At 38.1% G+C, this 24,546-nt stretch overlaps 1 protein-coding gene across 1 annotated transcript in view; it reads right to left on the reverse strand.

Moving 5' to 3' along the window:
* The window catches only part of ARHGEF9 (Cdc42 guanine nucleotide exchange factor 9), a 213,991-nt gene that overhangs the window by 91,168 nt on the left and 98,277 nt on the right, over positions 1-24,546 (reverse strand). The window contains exon 3 of the mRNA XM_032620875.1: positions 11,296-11,487. Coding sequence (XP_032476766.1) covers positions 11,296-11,487 — 192 coding nt within the window. The remainder of the gene's footprint in view (positions 1-11,295; positions 11,488-24,546) is intronic.

Here is a 24,546-nt window from a genome sequence, read left to right on the forward strand (position 1 = left end):
ATGATCCCAAATTGAAGAGGTGGACTTTAGGAGCGAGATCTATGATTTTTTTCCCTTTTCCTCTTTTTGTGAATGTGTACGTGTATGCTTCTGTGTGAGATCTTGTCTGTATACTCTTGCTTCCACCATTTGTCCTAGGGCTCTATCCGTCCATGATTTTTTTTTAAATTCTTTTTCTTAATAATTAAGTTTAATTGTAATAACTTTATTATACTTTACCTTCGTTCTTCCTTTCTTTCCTTCCTTCCTTCCCTCCTTTAGACAATGAATCACCCCAAATTGAGGAGGTGGTCTCAGGGAGCAGGATTTATGATTTTTCCCCCTTTACCTCTTTTTGTGAAGGCGTATGTGTATGCTTCTGTGTAAGATTTTCTCTGTATAGCTTTGCTTCCAACATTTGTCCTAAGGTTCTATCCGTCCCTTTTTTATTTTTTTCTAAATATTTTTTAATTCAATAACTATATTATACTTTATTTTATTTTTACTGCATCATCTTTCTTTCTGTCTTTTTTCCTTCTTTCCCTCCTTCCTTCCTTCCTAACTCCCTCCCTCCCTCCCTCCTTTCTTTCCTTCTCTGCTTCTTTCTTCCTTCCTTCCTTTCCTCCTTTCCTTCTTTCTTTACTCATACTTCTACTAATTCTCTCTACTTTTTCTCCCTTTTATTCTGAGCTGTGTGGATGAAAGGCTCTTGGTGCTCCAGCCCAGGAGTCAGGGCTCTGCCTCTGAGGTAGGAGAGCCAACTTCAGGACACTGGTCAACAAGAGACCTCCCAGCTCCACATAATATTAAACGGTGGAAATCTCCCAGAGACCTCCATCTTAACACCAGCACCCAGCTTCACTCAACGACCAGCAAGCCACAGTGCTGGACAACCTATGCCAAACCACTAGCAAAACAGGAACACAACCCCACCCATTAGCAGAGAGGCTGCCTAAAATCATAATAAGGCCACAGACACCCCAAAACACACCACCAGACATGAACCTGCTCACTAGAGAGACAAGATCCAGCCTCATCCAGCACAACACAGGCACTAGTCCCCTCCACCAGCAAGCCTACACAACCCACTAAAACAACCTTAGCCACTGGAGACAGACATCAAAAACAACGGGAACTACGAAAGTGCAGCCTGCAAAAAGGAGACTCCAAACACAGTAAGATAAGCAAAATGAGAAGACAGAAAAACACACAGCAGATGAAGGAGCAAGATAAAAACCCACCAGACCTAACAAATGAAGAGGAAATAGGCAATCTACCTGAAAAAGAATTCAGAATAATGATAGTAAGGATGATCCGAAATCTTGGAAGTAGAATGGACAAAATGCAAGAAACAGTTAACAAGGACCTACAAGAACTAAAGATGAAACAAGCAACGATGAACAATGCAATAAATGAAATTAAAACCACTCTAGATAGGATCAATAGCAGAATAACTGAGGCAGAAGAACGGATAAGTGACCTGGAAGATAAAGTAGTGGAAATAACTACTGCAGAGCAGAATAAAGAAAAAAGAATGAAAAGAACTGAGGACAGTCTCAGAGACCTCTGGGACAACATGAAACGCACCAACATTCGAATTATAGGGGTTCCAGAAGAAGAAGAAAGAAAGAAAGGGACTGAGAAAATATTTGAAGAGATTATAGTCGAAAACTTCCCTAATATGGGAAAGGAAATAGTTAATCAAGTCCAGGAAGCACAGAGAGTCCCATACAGGATAAATACAAGGAGAAACACGCCAAGACACATATTAATCAAACTGTCAAAAATTAAATACAAAGAAAGCATATTAAAAGCAGCAAGGGAAAAACAACAAATAACACACAAGGGAATCCCCATAAGGTTAACAGCTGATCTCTCAGCAGAAACCCTACAAGCCAGAAGGGAGTGGCAGGACATACTGAAAGTGATGAAGGAGAAAAGCCTGCAACCAAGACTACTCTACCCAGCAAGGATCTCATTCACATTTGATGGAGAAATTAAAACCTTTACAGACAGGCAAAAGCTGAGAGAGTTCAGCACCACCAAACCAGCTTTACAACAAATGCTAAAGGAACTTCTCTAGACACAAAACACAAGAGAAGGAAAAGACCTATAGTAGCGAACCCAAAACAATATAGAAAATGGAAATAGGAACATACATATCGATAATTACCTTAAATGTAAATGGACTAAATGCTCCCACCAAAAGACACAGATTGGCTGAATGGATACAAAAACAAGACCCTTATATATGCTGTCTACAAGAGACCCACTTCAGAACTAGAGACACATACAGACTGAAAGTAAGGGGATGGAAAAAGATATTCCATGCAAATGGAAACCAAAAGAAAGCTGGAGTAGCAATTCTCATATCAGACAAAATAGACTTTAAAATAAGGACTATTAAAAGGGACAAAGAAGGACACTACATAATGATCAAGGGATCGATCCAAGAAGAAGATATAACAATTGTAAATATTTATGCACCCAACATAGGAGCACCTCAATACATAAGGCAAATACTAACAACCATAAAAGGGGAGATCAACAGTAACACATTCATAGTAGGGGACTTTAACACCCCACTTTCACCCATGGACAGATCATCCAAAGTGAAAATAAATAAGGAAACAAAAGCTTTAAATGATACATTAAACAAGATGGCCTTAATTGATATTTATAGGACACTCCATCCAAAAACAACAGAATACACATTTTTCTCAAGTGCTCATGGAACATTCTCCAGGAAAGATCATATCTTGGGTCACAAATCAAGCCTTGGTAAATTTAAGAAAACTGAAATTGTATCAAGTATCTTTTCCGACCACAACGCCATGAGACTAGATATCAATTACAGGAAAAGATCTGCAAAAAATACAAACACGTGGAGGCTAAACAATACACTACTTAATAATGAAGTGATCACTGAAGAAATCAAAGAGGAAATAAAAAAATACCTAGAAACAAATGACAATAGAGACACAACGACCCAAAACCTATGGGATGCAGCAAAAGCAGTTCTAAGGGGGAAGTTTATAGCAATACAAGCCCACCTTAAGAAGCAGGAAACATCTCATATAAACAACCTAACCTTGCACCTCAAGCAATTAGAGAAAGAAGAACAAAAAAACCCCAAAGCTAGCAGAAGGAAAGAAATCATAAAAATCAGATCAGAAATAAATGAAAAAGAAATGAAGGAAACAATAGCAAAGATCAATAAAACTAAAAGCTGGTTCTTTGAGAAGATAAACAAAATAGATAAACCACTAGCCAGACTCATCAAGAAAAAAAGGGAGAAGACTCAAATCAATAGAATTAGAAATGAAAAAGGAGAAGTAACAACTGACACTGCAGAAATTAAAAAATTCATGAGAGATTACTACAAGCAACTCTATGCCAATATAATGGACAATCTAGAAGAAATGGACAAATTCTTAGAAATGCACAACCTGCCAAGACTGAATCAGGAAGAAATAGAAAATATGAACAGACCAATTACAAGCACTGAAATTGAAACTGTGATTAAAAACCTTCCAACAAACAAAAGCCCAGGACCAGATGGCTTCACAGGTGAATTCTATCAAACGTTTAGAGAAGAGCTAACACCTATCCTTCTCAAACTCTTTCAAAATATAGCAGAGGGAGGAACACTCCCAAATTCCTTCTACGAAGCCACCATCACCTTGATACCAAAACCAGAAAAGGATGTCACAAAGAAAGAAAACTACAGGCCAATATCACTGATGAACATAGATGCAAAAATCCTCAACAAAATACTAGCAAACAGAATCCAACAGCACATTAAAAGGATCATACACCATGATCAAGTGGGGTTTATTCCAGGAATGCAAGGATTCTTCAATATACGCAAATCTATCAATGTGATAAACCATATTAACAAATTGAAGGAGAAAAACCATATGATCATCTCAATAGATACAGAGAAAGCTTTCGACAAAATTCAACACCCATTTATGATAAAAACCCTCCAGAAAATAGGCATAGAGGGAACTTTCCTAAACATAATAAAGGCCATATATGACAAGCCCACAGCAAACATCATCCTCAATGGTGAAAAACTGAAAGCATTTCCACTAAGATCAGGAACAAGACAAGGTTGCCCACTCTCACCACTCTTATTCAACATAGTATTGGAAGTTTTAGCCACAGCAATCAGAGAAGAAAAGGAAATAAAAGGAATCCAAATCGGAAAAGAAGAAGTAAAGCTGTCACTGTTTGCAGATGACATGATACTATACATAGAGTATCCTAAAGATGCTACCAGAAAACTACTAGAGCTAATCAATGAATTTGGTAAAGTAGCAGGATACAAAATTAATGCACAGAAATCTCTGGCATTCCTATATACTAATGATGAAAAATCTGAAAGTGAAATCAAGAAAACACTCCCATTTACCATTGCAACAAAAAGAATAAAATATCTAGGAATAAACCTACCTAAGGATACGAAAGACCTGTATGCAGAAAATTATAAGACACTGATGAAAGAAATTAAAGATGATACAAATAGATGGAGAGATATACCATGTTCTTGGATGGGAAGAATCAACATTGTGAAAATGACTCTACTACCCAAAGCAATCTACAGATTCAATGCAATCCCTATCAAACTACCACTGGCATTTTTCACAGAACTAGAACAAAAAATTTCGCAATTTGTATGGAAACACAAAAGACCCCGAATAGCCAAAGCAATCTTGAGAACGAAAAAAGGAGCTGGAGGAATAAGGCTCCCTGACTTCAGACTATATTACAAAGCAACAGTAATCAAGACAGTATGGTACTGGCACAAAAACAGAAAGATAGATCAGTGGAACAGGATAGAAAGCCCAGAGATAAACCCACGCACATACGGACACCTTATCTTTGATAAAGGAGGCAGGAATGTACAGTGGAGAAAGGACAGCCTCTTCAATAAATGGTGCTGGGAAAACTGGACAGGTACATGTAAAAGTATGAGATTAGATCCCTCCCTAACACCATACACAAAAATAAGCTCAAAATGGATTAAAGACCTAAATGTAAGGCCAGAAACTATCAAACTCTTAGAAGAAAACATAGGAAGAACACTCTATGACATAAATCACAGCAAGATCCTTTCTGACCCACCTCCTAGAGTAATGGAAATAAAAACAAAAATAAACAAATGGGACCTAATGAAACTTCAAAGCTTTTGCACAGCAAAGGAAACCATAACCAAGACCAAAAGACAACCCTCAGAATGGGAGAAAACATTTGCAAATGAAGCAACTGACAAAGGATTAATCTCCAAAATTTACAAGCAGCTCATGCAGCTCAATAACAAAAAAACAAACAACCCCATCCAAAAATGGGCAGAAGACCTAAATAGACATTTCTCCAAAGAAGATATACAGAATGCCAACAAACACATGAAAGAATGCTCAACATCATTAATCATTAGAGAAATGCAAATCAAAACTACAATGAGATATCATCTCACACCAGTCAGAATGGCCATCATCAAAAAATCTAGAAACAATAAATGCTGGAGAGGGTGTGAAGAAAAGGGGACACTCTTGCACTGCTGGTGGGAATGTGAATTGGTTCAGCCACTGTGCAGAACAGTATGGAGGTTCCTTAAAAAACTACAAATAGCTCTATTTACAATAGCCAGGACATGGAAACAACCTAAGCGCCCATCATCGCATGAATGGATAAAGAAGATGTGGCACATATACACAATGGAATATTACTCAGCCTTAAAAAGAAATGAAATTGAGCTATTTGTAATGAGATGGATAGACCTAGAGTCTGTCATACAGAGTGAAGTAAGTCAGAAAGAAAAAGACAAATACCGTATGCTAACACATATATATGGAATTTAAGGGAAAAAAATGTCATGAAGAACCTAGGGGTAAGGTAGGAATAAAGACGCAGACCTACTGGAGAACGGACTCGAGGATATGGGGAGGGGGAAGGGTGAGTTTTGACAGTGCAAGAGAGAGTCTTGGACATATACACACTAACAAACGTAGTAAGGTAGATAGCTGGGGGGGGAGCAGCCGCAAGGCACAGGGATATTAGCTCGGTGCTTTGTGACAGCCTGGAAGGGTGGGATGGGGAGAGTGGGCGGGAGGGAGACGCAAGAGGGAAGACATATGGGAACATATGTATATGTATAGCTGATTCACTTTGTTATAAAGCAGAAACTAACACACCATTGTAAAGCAATTATACCCCAATAAAGATGTTTAAAAAAAAAATAAAATAAAATAAAAAATAAAAAAAAAAATAAGAGGATGACAGGAAGAAGACTATTTGCAACTTGGAAAACGGACAAGGGATTAATATCTGGAATATACAAGGAACTCCTATAAATCAGCAAGAAAAATATGAGAAACAATGGGAAAATGGGCAAAGGATGGGAACAGGGCCTTGAATGTCCAGGTGGTATAGATAGGTAGGGCCTAGAGCAGCCAGAAATCCCTGGGCTGGTCACTTCAGGCCAATGAGCTGCCTTATCCTTTTACTTTAGTATGCTATACAAATATTAATGTTTTATACATGTATTATTTTCGATGTATACACCAAGATATAAAGACCATTGGAAATCATCAGGATAGGCAATTAACAGAAAGAAAATAAAAACAGTAAGTTTGAAAACTCCAGGCTTAAACATATCAAATGCAAATGTCTTGAAGCTATAGCATGATAAACTCTATTAGACCTAGGAAGAATTTCTTGATGGTGAAGGGTATAAGACAGTAATACGAATGACTGAGGAAAGCTAGTTCCAGCTTTTCTGGACGCATTTGAGGACAGAATTTATTTCATAGATATCAGATGACTGAGATGATCTTCCTCAGAGAGGCAGATGAGGCAACTTTATAAGGCATATTTAGCTTTGCTTGCCCTGTGTCTCAGTCTCCCTGATCATAATATGATTTCTAAGATTACAAGAGGTAATATCACCAATCATTGGTCAAGGTGACCTAGAACTAAGCCAGTACTCTTTTATCCCACTGTCTGGATTTAGAAAGAAGAATGTCATCTTTTCAGAGAACTCATTAAAAAATATATTTTCTTTTACTGGCTTCACTGAATAACTTTGATAAAAATAACTCTATTTCCTACTTCCTCATTTATAAAATGAAGGTATTATAACTTAAATGTTTGTGAGGCATTTTCTGTTCCCAGGAGTAATTAATAAATGAATGAATAAATAAATAAATAAATATTTTCTAATAGATAGTGACTTTTTCCTATACTAAATGCAGTATTAAGTGATATCCCTTAACCTACAGAAAGAGTAGATTATGCCTTGTTAACACATTCATGCCTGAGTAAGACATGCCTCCATGGGTAACAAGGAGGAAATGGCAAAACATGCAGAATCACGGATCACTACCACAGCGTTCTTTAGTGACAGCATACCTAGATCTCACAGAATCAGAGAAAGTAAGAGTCAGACAACACTTAAAGAGCAACTCTACCAACCTGCTAATTTTAGAGTTGGGGAACAAGGTCCAGGATGGAAAAGATTCACCCGACGTTCCTCAGTCAGTTTGTGACTAAGGTGGGACCTGAACCTGGGACTCCCAATTCTGGTTTTGATATTCTTCTTATAAATCATATTGTTCCTCATAGCTTTTGGTTTAGGTAACACACCCCTGAGCTAAAATACTGCCTTCTGGCCCATCAAGACACAGCTTTCTCTACCCTTCTTTTGCTCTAGCTAAACGTTCCTTTGACATCTGTGGTTGAAGGATGGGACAAAGAGATACTTCCCATTCCCATTTAAACCCTTAGCTTCAGAATCAAGAATAATAAAGAGATAGGGAACTTGCAGAACACTAACAAAAGCTTTGCTTAGGTTGGCTGGATTAGGCAATTCCTCAAAACAGGGTCATAGCACTCTCTCTTTTGGAAGGATAAATACTTGCATTGCTGTTCTGAGCCCATGCCCTGTAGGAAGAGGCCAAGATGTTTGGGAGTTGGGAACGAAATCCTTTTAAGACTAAGACTCCCACTGGGCCAGTGCCTGAGAACTCTGGGAAAGTAATTTTGCCTATTAGAGACTCAGACTGTTGATCTAGAAAATAGGAATAACAATAACAACCTATTTCCTGTCTGAAAATCAAATGACATAAGATGTGAATGTACTTTGCCAAAATAGTACATGCACGTGAGCACTTATATTTAATTCCAACTTCCAAAAGTATTTATTGAGCATCTACCATCTGCCAAGCACTATGCTAGATGTTGAGGATGTATCAGTAAATCAATAAAAAAAAAAAACCTTTCCCTCATGGAATTTACTTTCTAGTAGGGGAGAAAGGCAATAAACAAAACACAAAAGCAAAATATATAATAAGTCAGAAAGCAGTAAGTGCGATGGAGAAAAATAAAACAAGATAGTACATGGTTACAATTTTAGATAGAATAGTCAGGGAAGGTCTCAAGGAGATGATATTTGAGTGAAGCCTTGAAGGAGGTGAGAAATGGATCCACATAGACATTTGAGGGAATAGTGATTTAGATAGAAGGGAAAGCCAGTGGAAAGGCTATGAAGGGGGAGTGTGTCAGGCCTTTTTAAGGAACAGCAATTAGGCCATGTGGCTAAAGTAGTGAGAGCATGTGGGAAAAGAGCAAGAGATGAAGTCACAGAGGTAAGGAAGGGTTGATCACACAGGGCTTTGTAAGTAATAATGGGAACTTTGGCTTTTACTCAAGAAGGAAAGGTGAGCCATTGGAAAGTTTTAAGCAGAGGAGTGATATGAATGACTTAGGTATTGATATCATCCCTTGGCTGCTGGGTAAAGACCAGACTGTACTAACTTGTATTATAGACCTTATGACATTATAAGATAGCTATCATTTAAAAAAGGTTTTTATTGGGGTATAGTTGATTTACAATGTTGTGTTAGTTTCAGGTGTACAGCAAAGTGAATCTGTTATACATATACATATATCCACTCTTTTTCAGCTTCTTTTCCCATATAGGCCATTACAGAATATTGAGTAGAGTTCCCTGTGCTATACAGTAGGTCCTTATTAGTTATCTATTCTATTAGTAGTGTGTATGTGTCAATCCCAATCTTCCAATTTATCCATCCCCTGCCTTACCCTGCAGTAACCATAAATGTATTTTGTACACCTGTAACTCTATTTCTGTTTTGTAGATAAGTTCATTTGTAGCCTTTTTTAAGATTCTACATACAAGTGATATCATATGATGTTTGTCTTTCTCTGTCTGACTTACTTCACTCAGTATGACAATCTCTAGGTCCATCCATGTTGCTGTGAATGGCATTATTTCTTTTCTATGGCTGAGTAATATTCCATTTATATATGTACCACATCTTCTTTATCCATTCCTCTGTTGATGGACATTTAGGTTGCTTCCATGTCCTGCTATTATAAATAGTGTAAGATAGCTATCATTTTACAGCAGTGCTCCTCAAACTTTAATATGTATTGTAAGTCAAATGTGAACCTTGTTAAAATGTAGATTTGAATTCACGTCTGGAGTGGAATTAAAGATTCTGCATTTCTAACCAGCTCCCAGGTGATTCAGATGCTATTCCTCTAAGGCAGAACAGTTTGAGTGTAGGAGCTATGTCCAAGGCCTAGCATGGAGCAGAACTCCACTAAATGCTTGTGGAATGAATGACATATCAGTGGTTTGATGCCCAATGCCACGTAACATATTCGAGAGGGTAATTAAAAATATATATCAACCATTTGTATGGAGGTAGGAGGAAGAGAAAAAGATAAAAGAGAGACAATGATGGATAGGTGAATAGATGAAAAGGGAAGGAAGAAAAGGAAAACTACCTTTTCCCAAATACTTACAATATTAGATTTACTTCATTTCCTCAATAAAGTTAAGAGGTTGGTAAAATGAAGCCTACTGGACAAGTCATAAAATCAAAGGTTAGAGGAGTTAAGAGGCACCTTCAAGGCCACAGGGTTAATTAGTGACTAAGTTAAGATGTGAAAGCCAGCACTCCATGTCCACAGAGCCCTTGTTCTTTCTACCCTACCTTACTGCCTTGGGGAAGGGGGAGGAGATAATCTTTAACCTGCCTGGAAGGGGTGAAAAATGAATTTAGGTGAAGAAAGTTAAGGCCCAAAGTCCATGGTCTTGATCTTTTCAGAGCTGCACTCTCCGATGTGGTTGCTGTTAGTCACGTGTGGCTATTTAAATTAAAATGAAATAAAATTTAAAATTCCATTTCTCAGTCATACTAGCCACATCTCAAGTGCTCAACAGCCACAGATATCTGATCAGTGGCTACTGTAATGGAGACTGCAGATACAGAACATTTTCATCACTGCAGGAAGCACTGCTTCCTATTAGGCAGCACTGCTCTAAAGAAACAAGAACTTTGAAAAATGTCAGAGCTATACCATTGATTACAGAGTGGTCCTGAACCTAATCAATAGGGCTGGAGGACAGAAAGTAGGACCTGATCTCTTATCTGGAATAAAGGGGATGAAAATATTCAAGGTAGAGTTTTTCACTGGGTCAAGCATAACGCTATAGTGTGTGTGGGGGGGGAGAGAAATCCTTCTAAAAACATTATTTTCTCTATCTCTCATTGGTTTTCTCATACTGTTTAGTAAAAGGTCCTTTGAAAATGCCAACTTGTCTCTGCTGGACTCAAGGCAGTGTGAGAAAAAAAGGTTCTCATCCTCACTCAGGTCAGAAAGATGGAAGGGATGGAGTTAGACAATGTGGAGCCACAGTCCCTAGAGGGCAGAGTAGCATAGTGGAAGACAAGTATTACCAGGGATACTTGCAAAACATAGAGATTTCCGTGTTTTATCCCAGGCTGAGAATTCACAACTTTGCGTGGGGGGTGGGGTCAAAGAGGGCTGGAATCTGCATGTTTAACAAGCTAGCCCAGGGACTTTGGTGCACACTCAAGTTTGTAAACCACTGGCTTGGCAGGAAATGTGTTTTGCTGTAATGAAGTCAGGCCCTTACATGGGGTGGCAACAACTGGATCAGAAAACAAGAGGATAGGGATAGAGTTTCCGGCAGAGGGGACAGAGGGAGGCAGAGAGAGAGGGTGGGGAGAGGGAATATGAATATGAAAGTTAGACAGACAGGTAGATAGCAAAAAGGAGAGAAGTAAACAGAGAGACTGAGAAACCCCAAGGGAGGAGTCTCACTCACAGAACAGAATCTACGAGGTTAGTCAAGCTGTGTTTCCTAATATCTTGGGATTTTCACAGGTACGGCCCAGGAAGGTTGTCATTTCTTCATGCAAGTGCCCTCTACCCCACCCTGAGTGCCCTCACATGCACCATCATAGCTGGGCCTACCTCACAAATGTCCTTTAGGTGCTTGATGTAGTGACGCTCGGTGCTCATGATCTCATTGATTACGTTGGCTCGCATCTGGTCCCGGTTTTGGAGTGGCCGGCCCAGACAAAGGCAGTCTGAGTTGGGGTCCAGGTGCCCATTCTGAACGTCACTGGGCCCTTCCTCCACCCCATCCTCCTGGTTCACCCAGAGCTGTAGAGGCAGGCAGAAGAATAACAGGTCAGCTTCCTTCTTTGAGAAGTTTTCAGCCAAGAAGAAAAAGGACAAACTAAATTATTCAGGTATTCAGAAAACCTTCAATCAGAGCCCTATTAAACTGAATGCCTGGCCTGGCTCTAGGGTGACTTGCTGGTCCTAGGCATGAGTCTATTCCTCTCTAGGCCTATGGTGACCTATCCATAAAATGGAGGGTGGAGAAGAGTAGGACTAAACCATCTATAAGTGTCTTCCTGGCTAGGAAGGTTTCAGAGGAGAAAAGAGTTATGGCAAGCAGAACTCATTCATGCTGGAGCATATCTAGGCAACACAGCTGTGTCAAAAAATATGTATTAAATTATACATCTTGGGAGGAGACGCGTCCAAGATAGTGACATAGGAAGACCCTTAGCTCACCTCCTACCATAGACACACCAAATCTACACCTATATAGAGAGCAATTCTTAAGGGCTGATTGAACAGCCATTGCACATAAAATGACCAGATAGAAATGAGAGGTAAAGGTGGAGACATGGTATATGTGGGAACCACACCTCTGTAGTAGAAATTTGCAGTAGGGATAGGTATTGCTGAGGGGCATAGGCACAGACTCACCTACCTTGGGAAACAGGAAAAACATAAAACCCAGCAGGTTAAAGAGCAGACTCACAGACTTAGAAAACAAACTTATGGTTACCGGGGGGAAGCGTTGGGGAGAGGGATAGATTGGGAGTTTGGGATTGACATGTACACAATGCTATATTTAAAATAGATAACCAACAAGGACCTACTGTATAGCACAGGAAACTCTGCTCAATATTCTGTAATAACGTAAATGGGAAAAGAATTTGAAAAAGAATAGATACATGTTTATGTATAACTCAATCACTTTGCTATATACCTGAAACTAATGCAACACTGTTAATCAAATATACTCCAACATAAAATAAAAAATTTAAAAAAATAAAAATAAAATAAAGAGCACCTAGACTGTAGAGTAATGAAAATTCATTTACTAACACTAGAACTTCTGCCAAATGGGCAAATAACTGCTGGAACCCCCAGGGGCAGTGCAACTAAGGAACACAAACAGAAATCTTTCTGTGCAGCTGCACAAGCCGCAGATTAAATCCCCGAGATCAGCTTGGTAAATCCTGTGTCTGTGGAATACCTGAATGGATGAGTGGTCCCACAACAGAGACTGGTCTGGGCTTCCTAGGAGTGGACTATGGGGGGTAAGTAAACGTGGGAGTCGGGCCAGGTCAGAATGTGAGCTGGCCCCACAGTGCCCACAGCAAGTCCAGAGACCCACCTATAGGTATTGGAGGGCCTCCAGAGGAGGTGGAGATTGGCTCTGGCTCACTGTGGGAGCAAGGACACTGACAGAGGAGGCCCCAGGAAAATATGATTATTACTATTATTCATTTTTGTTTGTTTCATTTTATTCAGTTGTTGGTGGTGTTGCATTTATTATTTTTTCTTTTATTTTTAATTAAAAAGTTTTAAAGATATATATTCATTTTTCTATTTTTAATTTACTTTTTTGTTGTGTTAGAGTTTTTTTCTTGTGTTCTTTGTTTTTTATTTATTTTTATGTTTTTGATTGTTTTACGTGTATATTTTATGTTTTTTTGCATTATTTGTTTGCTCTATATTTTAAATTTTTTGTTTATGTTAGTCTAGTCCTAACTGTTCTCATTTTTAAATTCTTTTGTTTCTTTGTTCTATTGGTATTTTTATTTATTTTTTTCTTTATTTGTGTGTGTGTGTTGTATTGTTGTTGCTCTGCTGTAGGTTCGAGGTAGTTTTTGCTATTTTTTTTAACATCTTTATTGGAGTATAATTGCCTTACAATGTTGTATTAGTTTCTACTGTATAACAAAGGGAATCAGCTATATGCATACATATATCCCCATATCCTCTCCCTCTTGCGTCTCCCTCTGTCACTCCCTATCCCACCACTGTAGGTGGTCACAAATCACAGAGCAGATCTCCCTGTGCTATGTGGTGGCTTCCCAATAACTATCAATTTTACATTTGATAGCATATATATCTCAGTGCTACCCTCTCACTTCGTCCCAGCTTACCTTCTCCACTCCCTGTTTCCTCAAGTCCTGTATCTGCGTCTTTATTCCTGTCCTGTCCCTAGGTTCATCAGAATCATTTTTTTTAAATCCATATATATATGTTAGCATATGGTACTTGTTTTTCCCTTTCTGACTTACTTCACTCTGTATGACAGACTCTAGGTCCACCCACCTCACTGCAAATAACTCAATTTCATTTCCTTTTATGGCTGAGTAATATTCTATTGTATATATGTGCCACATCTTCTTTATCCATTCATCTGTTGATGGACATTTAGGTTGCTTCCATGTCCTGGCTATTGTAAATAGAACTGCAATGAACATTGTGGTACATGACTCTTTTTGAAGTATGGTATTCTCAGAGTGTATGCCCAGTAGTGGGATTGCTGGGTCATATGGTAGTTCTATTTTTAGTTTTTTAAGGACCCTCCATACTGTTCTCCATAGTCACTGTATCAATTTACATTCCCACCAACAGTGCAAGAGGCTTCTCTTTTCTCCACGCCCTCTCCAGCATTTATTGTTTGTGGATTTTTTGATGATGGCCATTCTGATTGGTGTGAGGTGATACCTCATTGTAGTTTTTATTTGTATTTCTCTAATGATTAGTGATGCTGAGCATTCTTTCATATGTTTGTTGGTAATCTGTATATTTTCTTTGGAGAAATGTCTATTAAGGTCTTCTGCCCATTTTTGGATGGGGTTGTTTTATTGATATTGAGTGGGATGAGCTGCTTGTATATTTCAGAGATTAACCCTTTGTCAGTTGTTTGGTTTGCAACTACTTTCTCCCATTCTAAGGGTTGTCTTTTTGTCTTGTTCATGGTTTCCTCTGCTGTGCAAAACTTTTAAGTTTCATTAGGTGCAATTTGTTTATTTTTGTTTCAATTTCCATTTCTCTAGGAGGTGGGGTGGGTCAAAGAGTCTCTTGCTGTGATTTATGTCATAGAGTGTTCTGCCTATGTTTTCCTCTAAGAGTTTGAGAGTGTCTGGCATTACATTTGGGTCTTTAATCCATTTTGAGTTTATTTTTGTGTATGGTGTTAGGAAGTGTTCTAATTTCATTCTTTTACATGTAGTTCTCGAGTTTTCCCAGGGCCACTTAAGGAAGAGGCTGTCTTTTTTACATTGTATATTCTTGCCTCCTTTATCAAAGATAAGGTGACCATATGTGTGTGGGTTTATCTCTGGGCTTTCTATACTGTTCCATTTAACTATATTTCTATTTTTTGTGCCAGTACCATACTGTCTTGATTACCATAGCTTTGTAGGATAGTCTGAAGTCAGGGAGCCTGATTCCGCCAGCTCCATTTTTCTTTCTCAAGATTGCTTTGGCTATTCAGGGTCTTTTTGTTTCCATACAAATTGTAAAATTTTCTGTCCTAGTTCTGTGAAAAATGTTATTCATAGTTTGATAGGGATTGCATTGAATCTGTAGATTGCCTTAGGTAGTACAGTCATTTTCACAATGTTGATTCTTCCAGTGCAAGAATATGGTATATCTCTCCATCTGTTTGTATTATATTTAATTTCTTTCATCAGTTTCTTACAGTTTCTTTGTATAGGTCATTTGTCTCCTTAGGTAGGTTTATTCCTAGGTATTTTATTCTTTTTGTTGCAGTGGTAAATTGGAGTGTTTTCTTAATTTCTCTTTCAGATTTTTTGTCATTACTGTATAGGAATGCAAGAGACTTCTGTGCATTAATTTCATATTCTGCTACTATACCAAATTCATTGATTAGTTCTAGTAGTTTTCTGGTAGCATCCTTAATATTCTCTAGGTATAGTATCATGTCATCTGCAAACAGTGACGGTTTTACTTCTTTTACGATTTGGATTCCTTTTATTCCTTTTTCTTCTCTGATGGCAGTGCCTAAAACTTCATAAACTATGGTGAATAATAGTGGTGAGAGTGGCAACCTTGTCTTGTTCCTGATCTCAGGGGAAACGGCTTCAGTTTTTCACCATTGAGAAAGCTGTTTGCTGTGTGTTTGTCATATATAGCCTTTATTATGTTGAGGAGGTTCCCTCTATGCCCACATTCTGGAGAGTTTTTATCATAAGTGGGTGTTGAATATTGTCGAAAGCTATTTCTACATTTATTGAGATCATCACATGGATTTATCTTTCAATGTGTTAATATGCTGAATCACAATGATTGATTTGCTTATATTGAAGAATCCTTGCATTCCTGGTATAAATGTCACTTGATCCTGCTGTGTGATCCTTCTAATGTGCTGTTGGATTCTGTTTGCTAGTATTGTGTTGAGGATTTCTGAATCTATATTCATCAGTGATATTGTCCTATAGTTTTCTTTTTTTGTGACATCTTTGTCTGGTTTTGGTATCAGGGTGATGGTGGCCTCATAGAATGAATTTGGGAGGGTTCCTCCCTCTGCTATATTTTACAAGAGTTTGAGAAGGATACATGTTAGCTCTTCTCTAAATATTCGATAGAATTCACCTGTGAAGCCATCTGACCTTGGGCTTTTGTTTGTTGGAAGATTTTTACTCACAGTTTCGATTTCAGCACTTGTGATTGGTGTGTTCATATTTTCTATTTTTCCTGGTTCAGTCTCGGAAGGTATTACTTTTCTAAGAATTTTTCCATTTCTTCCAGGTTTTTCATTTTATTGGCATATAGTTGCTTGTAGTAATCTCATGATCCTTTATATTTCTGCAGTGTCAGTTGTTCCTTCATTTTCATTTCTAATTCTGTTGATTTGAGTCTTCTTTTTTGTGTGTGATGTGTCTGGCTATAGGTTTATGAATTCTTTTTTTCCCAAAGAATCAGCTTTACGTTTACTGATTTTTGCTATTTTTCCCTTCATTTCTTTTCATTTCTGATCTGATCTTTATGATTTCTTTCCTTCTGCACACTTTGTTTTTTTTTAATTTTTGTTCTTCTTTCTCTAATTGCTTTAGGTGTAAGGTTAGGCTGTTTATTTGAGATTTTTCTTGTTTCTTGAGCTGAGATTTTATTGCTATAAACTTCCCTATAGAACTCTTTTGCTACATCCCGCAGGTTTTGGGTCATCGTGCTTCATTGTCATTTGTTTCTGGGTATTTGTTGATTTCCTCTTTGATTTCTTCAGTGATCTCTTGGTTATTTAGTAGTGTATTTTTAGCCTCCATGTGTTTGTAATTTTTACAGTTTTTTTCCTGCAGTTAATATCTAGTCTCATAGTGTCGTGGGCTGTAAGCCTACTTGATACAAATTCAAATGTTCTTAAATTAACCAAGACTTGATTTGTGATCCAAGATATATCTATTCTGGAGAATATTCCATGACCACTTGACAAGAAAGTGTATTCTGTAATTTTTGTATGGAATGTCTTATAAATATCAATTAAGTCCATCTGGTCTAATGTGTCATTTAAAGCTTGTGTTTCCTTATTTATTTTCATTTTGGATGATCTGTCCATTGTTGAAAGTGGGGTTAAAGTACCCCACTATTTTTGTGTTACTGTTGATTTCCCCTTTTTGACTGTTAGCATTTGCCTATGTATTGAAGTACTCCTACGTTGAGTGCATAAATATTTACAATGGTTATATCTTCTTCTTGGATCGATCCCTTGATCATTATGTAATGTTCTTTTTTGTCTATTTAATAGTCTTTATTTTAAAGTCTATTTTGTCTGATATGAGAATTGCTACTCCAGCTTTCTTTTGATTTTCATTTGCATGGAATATCTTTTTCTGTCCCCTCACCGAGTGGTATTTCATGGGGCCAGGAGGTTAGTGGTGGTCCAATGACCTGTACTCGGCTCCCCACCTCACAGGTTCAGGCCCGACACCCAGCTGGAGCACCAAGACCCTGCCAGCCACATGGCTCAGAAGAAAAGGAAGAAAAACAAACAAACAAACAGATATAACCCCAAACTACATAGTAATAGCAATCCTAAACAGACAAAATCACACAAAGAAACATACACACATGGAATAGCTTCAAGATGGTGGAAGAGTAAGACGTGGAAATCACCTTCCTCCCCACAAATACATCAGAAATAAATCTCCATGTGGAAAAACTCCTACAGAACACCTACTGAACACTGGCAGAAGTCCTCAGACTTTTCAAAATGCAAGAAACTCCTCACATACCTGGGTAGGGGAAAAGAAAAATGAAAAAAACAGAGACAAAATAATACAGACAGGACCAGCACCTCTGGGAAGGAGGTTGAAGGAGGAAAAGTTTCCACACACTAGAAAGCTCCTTCACTGGCTGAGAATGGGGCTGGGCAGGGGGAGGGGAACTTTGCAGCCAGGGAGGAGAGCTCAGCAACAGGGGTGAAGAGGGCAAATTGGAGAGATTCCTGCACAAATCCCGGGTGACCTGCACTCACAAGCCTAAGAGGCTTTTCTGCTCACCCGCCAGGGTAGGTGGGAGCTGGGAGCTGAGGCTCAGGCTTTGGAGGTAGGATCCCAGGGAGAGGACTGGGGTTGGCTGCATGAATACAGCCTGAAGGGGGCTGGTGCTCCACAGTAGGCCAGAAGGGAGTCCAGGGAAAAGTATGGAACTGCCAAAGAGGCAAGGGATCATTGTTTTGCAGGGCGTGAGGAGAGAGGATTCAGAGCACCACCTAAACCAGCTACAGAGTCAGGCACGTGCCATGGCTATCAGTGTGGACACCAGAGATGGGCATGAAACGATAAGGCTGCTGCTGCAGCCACCAAGAAGCCTGTGTGCAAGCACTGGTCACTATCCACAGTTCCCCTTCCAGGAGCCTGTGCAGCCCACCACTGCCAGAGTCCCGTGATCCAGGGATGATTTCCCCAGAAAAGCACAGAGTGTGAATTGTCATGCTAGCCTCTGATGCCACAGACTTACACCCAATTTCGTACCCCTCCCTCCCATGGCCTGAGTGAGCCAGAACCCCTAATCAGCTACTATTTTAACCCCGTCCTATCTGTGTGGGGAACAGATGCCTCAGGCGACCTGCATGCAGAGGCAGGACCAAATCCAAAGCTGAACCCCAGGAGCTGTGCTAACGAAGAAGAAAAAGGGAAACCTACCCCAGTAGCCTTTGGAGCAGTGGATTAAAACTCCACAATCACCTTGATATACCCTGCATCTGTGAAATAACTGAACAGATGATGAATCATCCCAAAACTGAGGCGGTGGGCATTGGAAGCAACTGTAGACCTGGAGTTTGCTTTCTCCATCTAATTTGTTTCTGGCTTTATGTTTATTTTAGTTTAGTATTTAGATTTTATTATCATTGATAGACTGGTTTATTGATTTGGTTGCTCTCTTCCTTTTTTTTAATATATATATATATTTTTTTTCTTTTTTCTATTTTTGGGAGTGTGTAGGTGCATGCTTCTTCATGTGATTTTGTCTGTATAGCTTTGCTTTTACAATTTGTCCTAGTTTCTGTCTGAAGTGTTTTTTCTTTCTTTTTTAAAAAAAAATATTTTAGCACTTGTTATCATTGGTGGATTTGTTTTATCGTTTGGTTGTTTTCTTCTTTCTTTTTAAAATACTTTTTATTTTAATAATTTTATTTTACTCCTTTCTTTCTTTCTTTCCTTTTCTTTCTTTCTTTTTATCTCACTTTACTTCTGAGCCATGTGGCTGACAGGGTATCGGTGGTCTGGCCGGGTATCAGGCCTGTGCCTCTGAGGTGGGACAGCCGAGTTCAGGACACTGGTCCACCAGAGACCTCCTATCACCACATAATATCAAACAGCGAAAGCTCTCCCAGAGATATCCATCTCAACGCTAAGACTCCACTCCACTCAATAACCAGCAAGCTACAGGGTTGGACACCCTATGCCAAACAACTAGGAAGCAGGAACACAACCCCACCCATTAGCAGAGAAGCTACCTAAAATCATAATAAGATCAGAGACACCAACACACAAAACCAGATGTGGTCCTACCCACGAGAAAGACAAGATCCAGCCTCATCCACCAGAACACAGGCACCAGGCCCCTCCAACAGGAAGCCTACATAACACACTGAAGCAACATTAGCCACTGGGGACAGACACCAAAAACAACAATGATTATGAACCTGCAGCCTGAAAAAAGGAGACCACAAACACAGTAAGTTAAGGAAAATGAGAAGCCAGAGGAACACACAGCAGATGAAGAACCAAGGTAAAATCCCACCAGACCAAACAAATGAAGGGAAAGTAGTCAGTCTACCTGAAAAAGAAGTCATGGTAATCATAGTAAAAATGGTTCAAAATCTTGGAAATAGAATGGTGAAAATATAAGAAATGTTTAACGAGAACCTAGAAGAAATAAAGACCAAACAAACAAGGATGAACAACACAATAAAAGAAATTAAAAATCCACTAGAAAGAATCAATAGCAGAATAACTGTGGCAGAAGAATGGATAAGTGACATTGAAGATAAAATAGTAGAAATATATACTGCATAACAGAATAAAGAAAAAAGAATTGAGGACAGTCTCAGTGACCCCTGGGACAACATGAAATGCACCAACTAGAGAATTATAGGGGTGCCAGAGGAAGAAGAGGAAAAGAAAGGGACTGAGAAAATATTGGAAGAGATTATAGTTGAAAACTTCCCTAATATGGGAAGGAAATAATTAATCATGTCCAGGAAGCACAAAGAGTCCCATACAGGATAAATTCAAGAAGAAACACGCCAAGACACATAATAATCAAAGTATCAAAAATTAAATACAAAGAAAAAATATGAAAAGCAGCAAGGGAAAAACAATAAATAACATACAACGGAATCCCCATAAGGTTAACAGCTGATCTTTCAGCAAAAGCTCTGCAAGCCAGAAGGGAGTGGCAGGACATATTTAAAGTGATGAAACGGAAAAACCTACAACCAAGATTACTCTGCCCACCAAGGATCTCATTCAGATTCAATGGAGAAATTAAAATACTTACAAAGAAGCAAAAGCTAAGAGAATTCAGCACCACCAAACCAGCTTTACAACAAATACTAAAGGAACTTCTGTAGGCAGGAAATGCAAGAAAAGGAAAAGACCTACAATAACAAACCCAAGACAATTAAGAAAATGGTAATAGGAACATTCATATTGATAACTACCTTAAATGTAAATAGATGAGATGCTCCAACAAAAAGACACAGACTGGCTGAATGGATACAAGAACAACACCTGTATATATATTGTCTATAAGAGACACACTTCCGACCTAGGGACACATACATACTGAAATTGAGGGGATGGAAAAAGATATTCCATAGAAAGGGAAATCAAAAGAAAGCAGGTGTAGCAACTCTCATATCAGACAAAATAGACTTTAAAATAAAGTCTACTTCAAGAGACAAAGAAGGACAGCGCATAATGATCAAGGGATCAATCCAAGAAGAAGATACACCAATTGTAAATACACATGCACCCAATATAGGAGCACCTGAATACATAAGGCAAATACTAACAACCAAAAGGGAGAAATGAACAGTAACACAATAATTGTAGGGGACTTTAACACCCCACTTTCACCAATGAACAGATCATCCATAATGAAAATAAATAAGGAAATACAAGCTTTAAATGTTACATTAAACATGCTGATATTAAGTGATATTTATAGGACATTCCATCCAAAAACAACAGAATACACTTTCTCCTCAAGTGCTCATGGAACATTCTGCAGGATAGATCATATCTTGGGTCACAACACAAGCCTAGGTAAATTTTAAAAATACTGAAATCTTACTCTGTATCTTTTCTGACCACAGCGCTATGAGACTCGATATCAATTGCAGGAAAAAAATTGTAAAAAATACAAATACGTGGAGGCTAAACAATACACTACTTAATACACAAGAGATCACTGAAGAAATCAAAGAGGAAATCAAAAAATACCTAGAAACAAATGACAATGAAAACACAATGACCCAAAACTGATGGGATGAAGCAAAAGAAGTTCTAAGAAGAATGTTTATAGAAATACAATCCTACCTCAGGAAACAAGAAACATCTCAAATGAACAACCTAACCTTCACCTCACGCAATTAGAGAAAGTAGAACAAGAAAAAACCAAAGTTAGCAGAAGGAAAGAAATCATAAAGATCAGATGAGAAATAAATGAGAAAGAAATGAAGGAAACAATAGCTAAGATCAATAAAACAAAAAGCTTGTTCTTTGAGAAGGTAAACAAAATTAATAAAATATTACCCAGACTCATCAAGAAAAAAGGTAGAAGACTGAAATCAACAGATTTACAAATGAAAAAGGAGAAGTAACAACGAACACTGCAGAAATACAAAGGATCATGAGAGTTTACAACAAGCAACTATATGCCAATAAAATGGAAAAGCTGGAAGAAATGGACAATTTCTTAGAAAAGCACAAACTTCTGAGACTGAATCAGGAAGAAATAGAAAATATAAACAGACCAATCACAGCACTGCAATTGAGATTTTGATTAAAAATCTTGCAGCAAACAAAAGCCCATGACCAGACGGCTTCACAGGCGAATTCTATCAAACATTTAGAGAAGAGCTAACACCTATACTTCTCAAACTCTTCCAAAATATAGCAGAGGGAGGAACACTCCCAAACACATTCTACGAGGCTACAATCACCCTGATGCCAAAACCAGACAAATATGTCACAAAGAAAGAAAACTACAGGCCAGTACCACTGAGGAACATAGATGCAAAAACTATCAACAAAACCATAGCAAACAGCATCCAACAGCACATTAAAAGTATCATACACCATGATCAAGTGGGGTTTATCCCAGGAATAAAAGGAGTCTTCAGTATACACAACTCAATCAATGTTATAAGGCACTTTAAACAAATTGAAGGACAAAAACCATATGATCATCCCAATAGATACAGAAAAAGCTTTCGACAAAATTCAACACCCATTTATGATAAAAATCCTTCATAAAGTAGGCATAGTGGGAACTTACCTCAACATAATAAAGACCATGTATGCCAAACCCACAGCCAGCATCATTCTCAATGGTGAAAAAGTGAAACCATTTCCACTAAGATCAGGAATAAGACAAGGTTGCCTATTCTTACTACTATTATTCAGCATAGTTTGGGAAGTTTTAGCCACAGCCATCAGAGAAGAAAAAGAAATAAAAGAATCCAAATTGCAAAAGAAGAAGTAAAGCTATCACTGTTTGCAGATGACATGATATTATAAATAGAGTCCTAAAGATGCTACCAGAAAACCAGTAGAGCTACTCAATGATTTTGGTAAAGTATCAGGATACAAAATTAATACAGAGGAATCTCTGGCATTCTTAGGCACTAATGATGAAAAATCTGAATGTCAAATTAAGAAAACACTCCCATTTACCATCTTAACAAAAAGAATAAAATACCTAGGAATAAACCTACCTATGAATACAACAGATCTTTATACAGAAAACTATAAGACACTGATGAATGAAATTAAATATGATACAAACAGATGGAGAGATATACCATGTACTTGCATTGGAAAAATCAACATTGTGAAAATGACCATACTACCCAAAACACTCTACAGATTCAATGCAATCCATATCAAATTACCAATGGCACTTTTTACAGAACTAGAACAAAAATTTTCACAATTTCTATGGAAACACCGAAGACACAGAATAGCTGAAGCAATCTTGCGAAAGAAATATGGAGCTGAAAGAATCAGGCTCCCTGACTTCGGACTATACTACGAATCTACAGTAATCAATACAGTATGGTTCTGACACAAAAGCAGATATATAGAGCAATGGAACAGAATAGAAATCCCAGAGATATACCCATGTACATACGGTCACTTATCTTTGATAAAAGAGGGAAGAATATACAACAGAGAAAATACAGCCTCTTCAATAAGTTGTGCTTGGACTACTGGATAGCTACAAGTAAAAGAATGAAAATAGTACACTCCCTAACACCATACAGAAAAATAAAGTCAAGGTGCATTAAAGACATAAATGTAAGGTGAGAAACTATAAAAATTTTAGAGGAAAACATAGGCAGGACACTCTATGACACAAATCACAGCAAGATCCTTTTTGATCCACCTCCTAGAGAAGTGGAAATAAAAACAAAAATAAACAAATTGGACCTAATGAAACTTAAAAGCTTCTGCACAGCAAAGGAAACCATAAAGAACATGAAAGACAGCCCTCTGAATGGGAGAAAATATTTGCAAATGAAGCAACTGACAAAGGATTAATCTCCAAATTTTACAAGCAGCTCAATATGAAAAAAACAAACAACCCAATCCAAAAATGGGCAGAAGACCCAAATAGACATTTATCCAAAGAAGACATACAGATTGCCAACAAACACATGAAAGGATGCTCAACATCACTAATCATTAGAGAAATGCAGATCAAAATTATAATGAGCTATCACCTCACACTAGTCAGAATGGCCATCATCAATAAATCTACAAACAATAAATGTTGGAGAGGGTGTGGAGAAAAGGGAACCCTCTTGCACTGTTGGTGGGAATGTAAATTGATACAGTCACTATGGAGAACAGTAGGGAGGTTCCTTAAAAAACTAAAAATAGAACTACCATACGACCCAGCAATTCAACTACTGAGCATATACACCGAGAAAATCATAATTCAAAAGAGTCATGTACCACAATGTTCATTGCAGCTCTATTTACAATAACCAGGATATGGAAGCAACCTATGTGGCCATTGACAGATGAATGGAAAAACAAGATGTGGCACATATATACAATGGAATATTTCTCAGCCATAAAAAGAAATGAAATTGAGTTATTTGCAGTGAGGTGTATGGACCTAGAGTCTGTCATACAGAGTGAAGTAAGTCAGAAACAGAAAGACAAATACCGTATGCTAACACATATATATGGAGTCTAAAAAACAACAAAAAAGTGGTTTTGAAGAACCTAGGGGCAGGACAGGAATAAAGATGCAGACATAGAGAATGAACTTGATTACATCGGGGGGGGGGAAGTATAAGATGGACGAAGTGAGAGAGTGGCATGGACTTATATATACTACCAAATGTAAAATAGATAG

Source organism: Phocoena sinus, chromosome X, assembly GCF_008692025.1.
Source record: "Phocoena sinus isolate mPhoSin1 chromosome X, mPhoSin1.pri, whole genome shotgun sequence".
NCBI classification, from domain to species: domain Eukaryota; kingdom Metazoa; phylum Chordata; class Mammalia; order Artiodactyla; family Phocoenidae; genus Phocoena; species Phocoena sinus.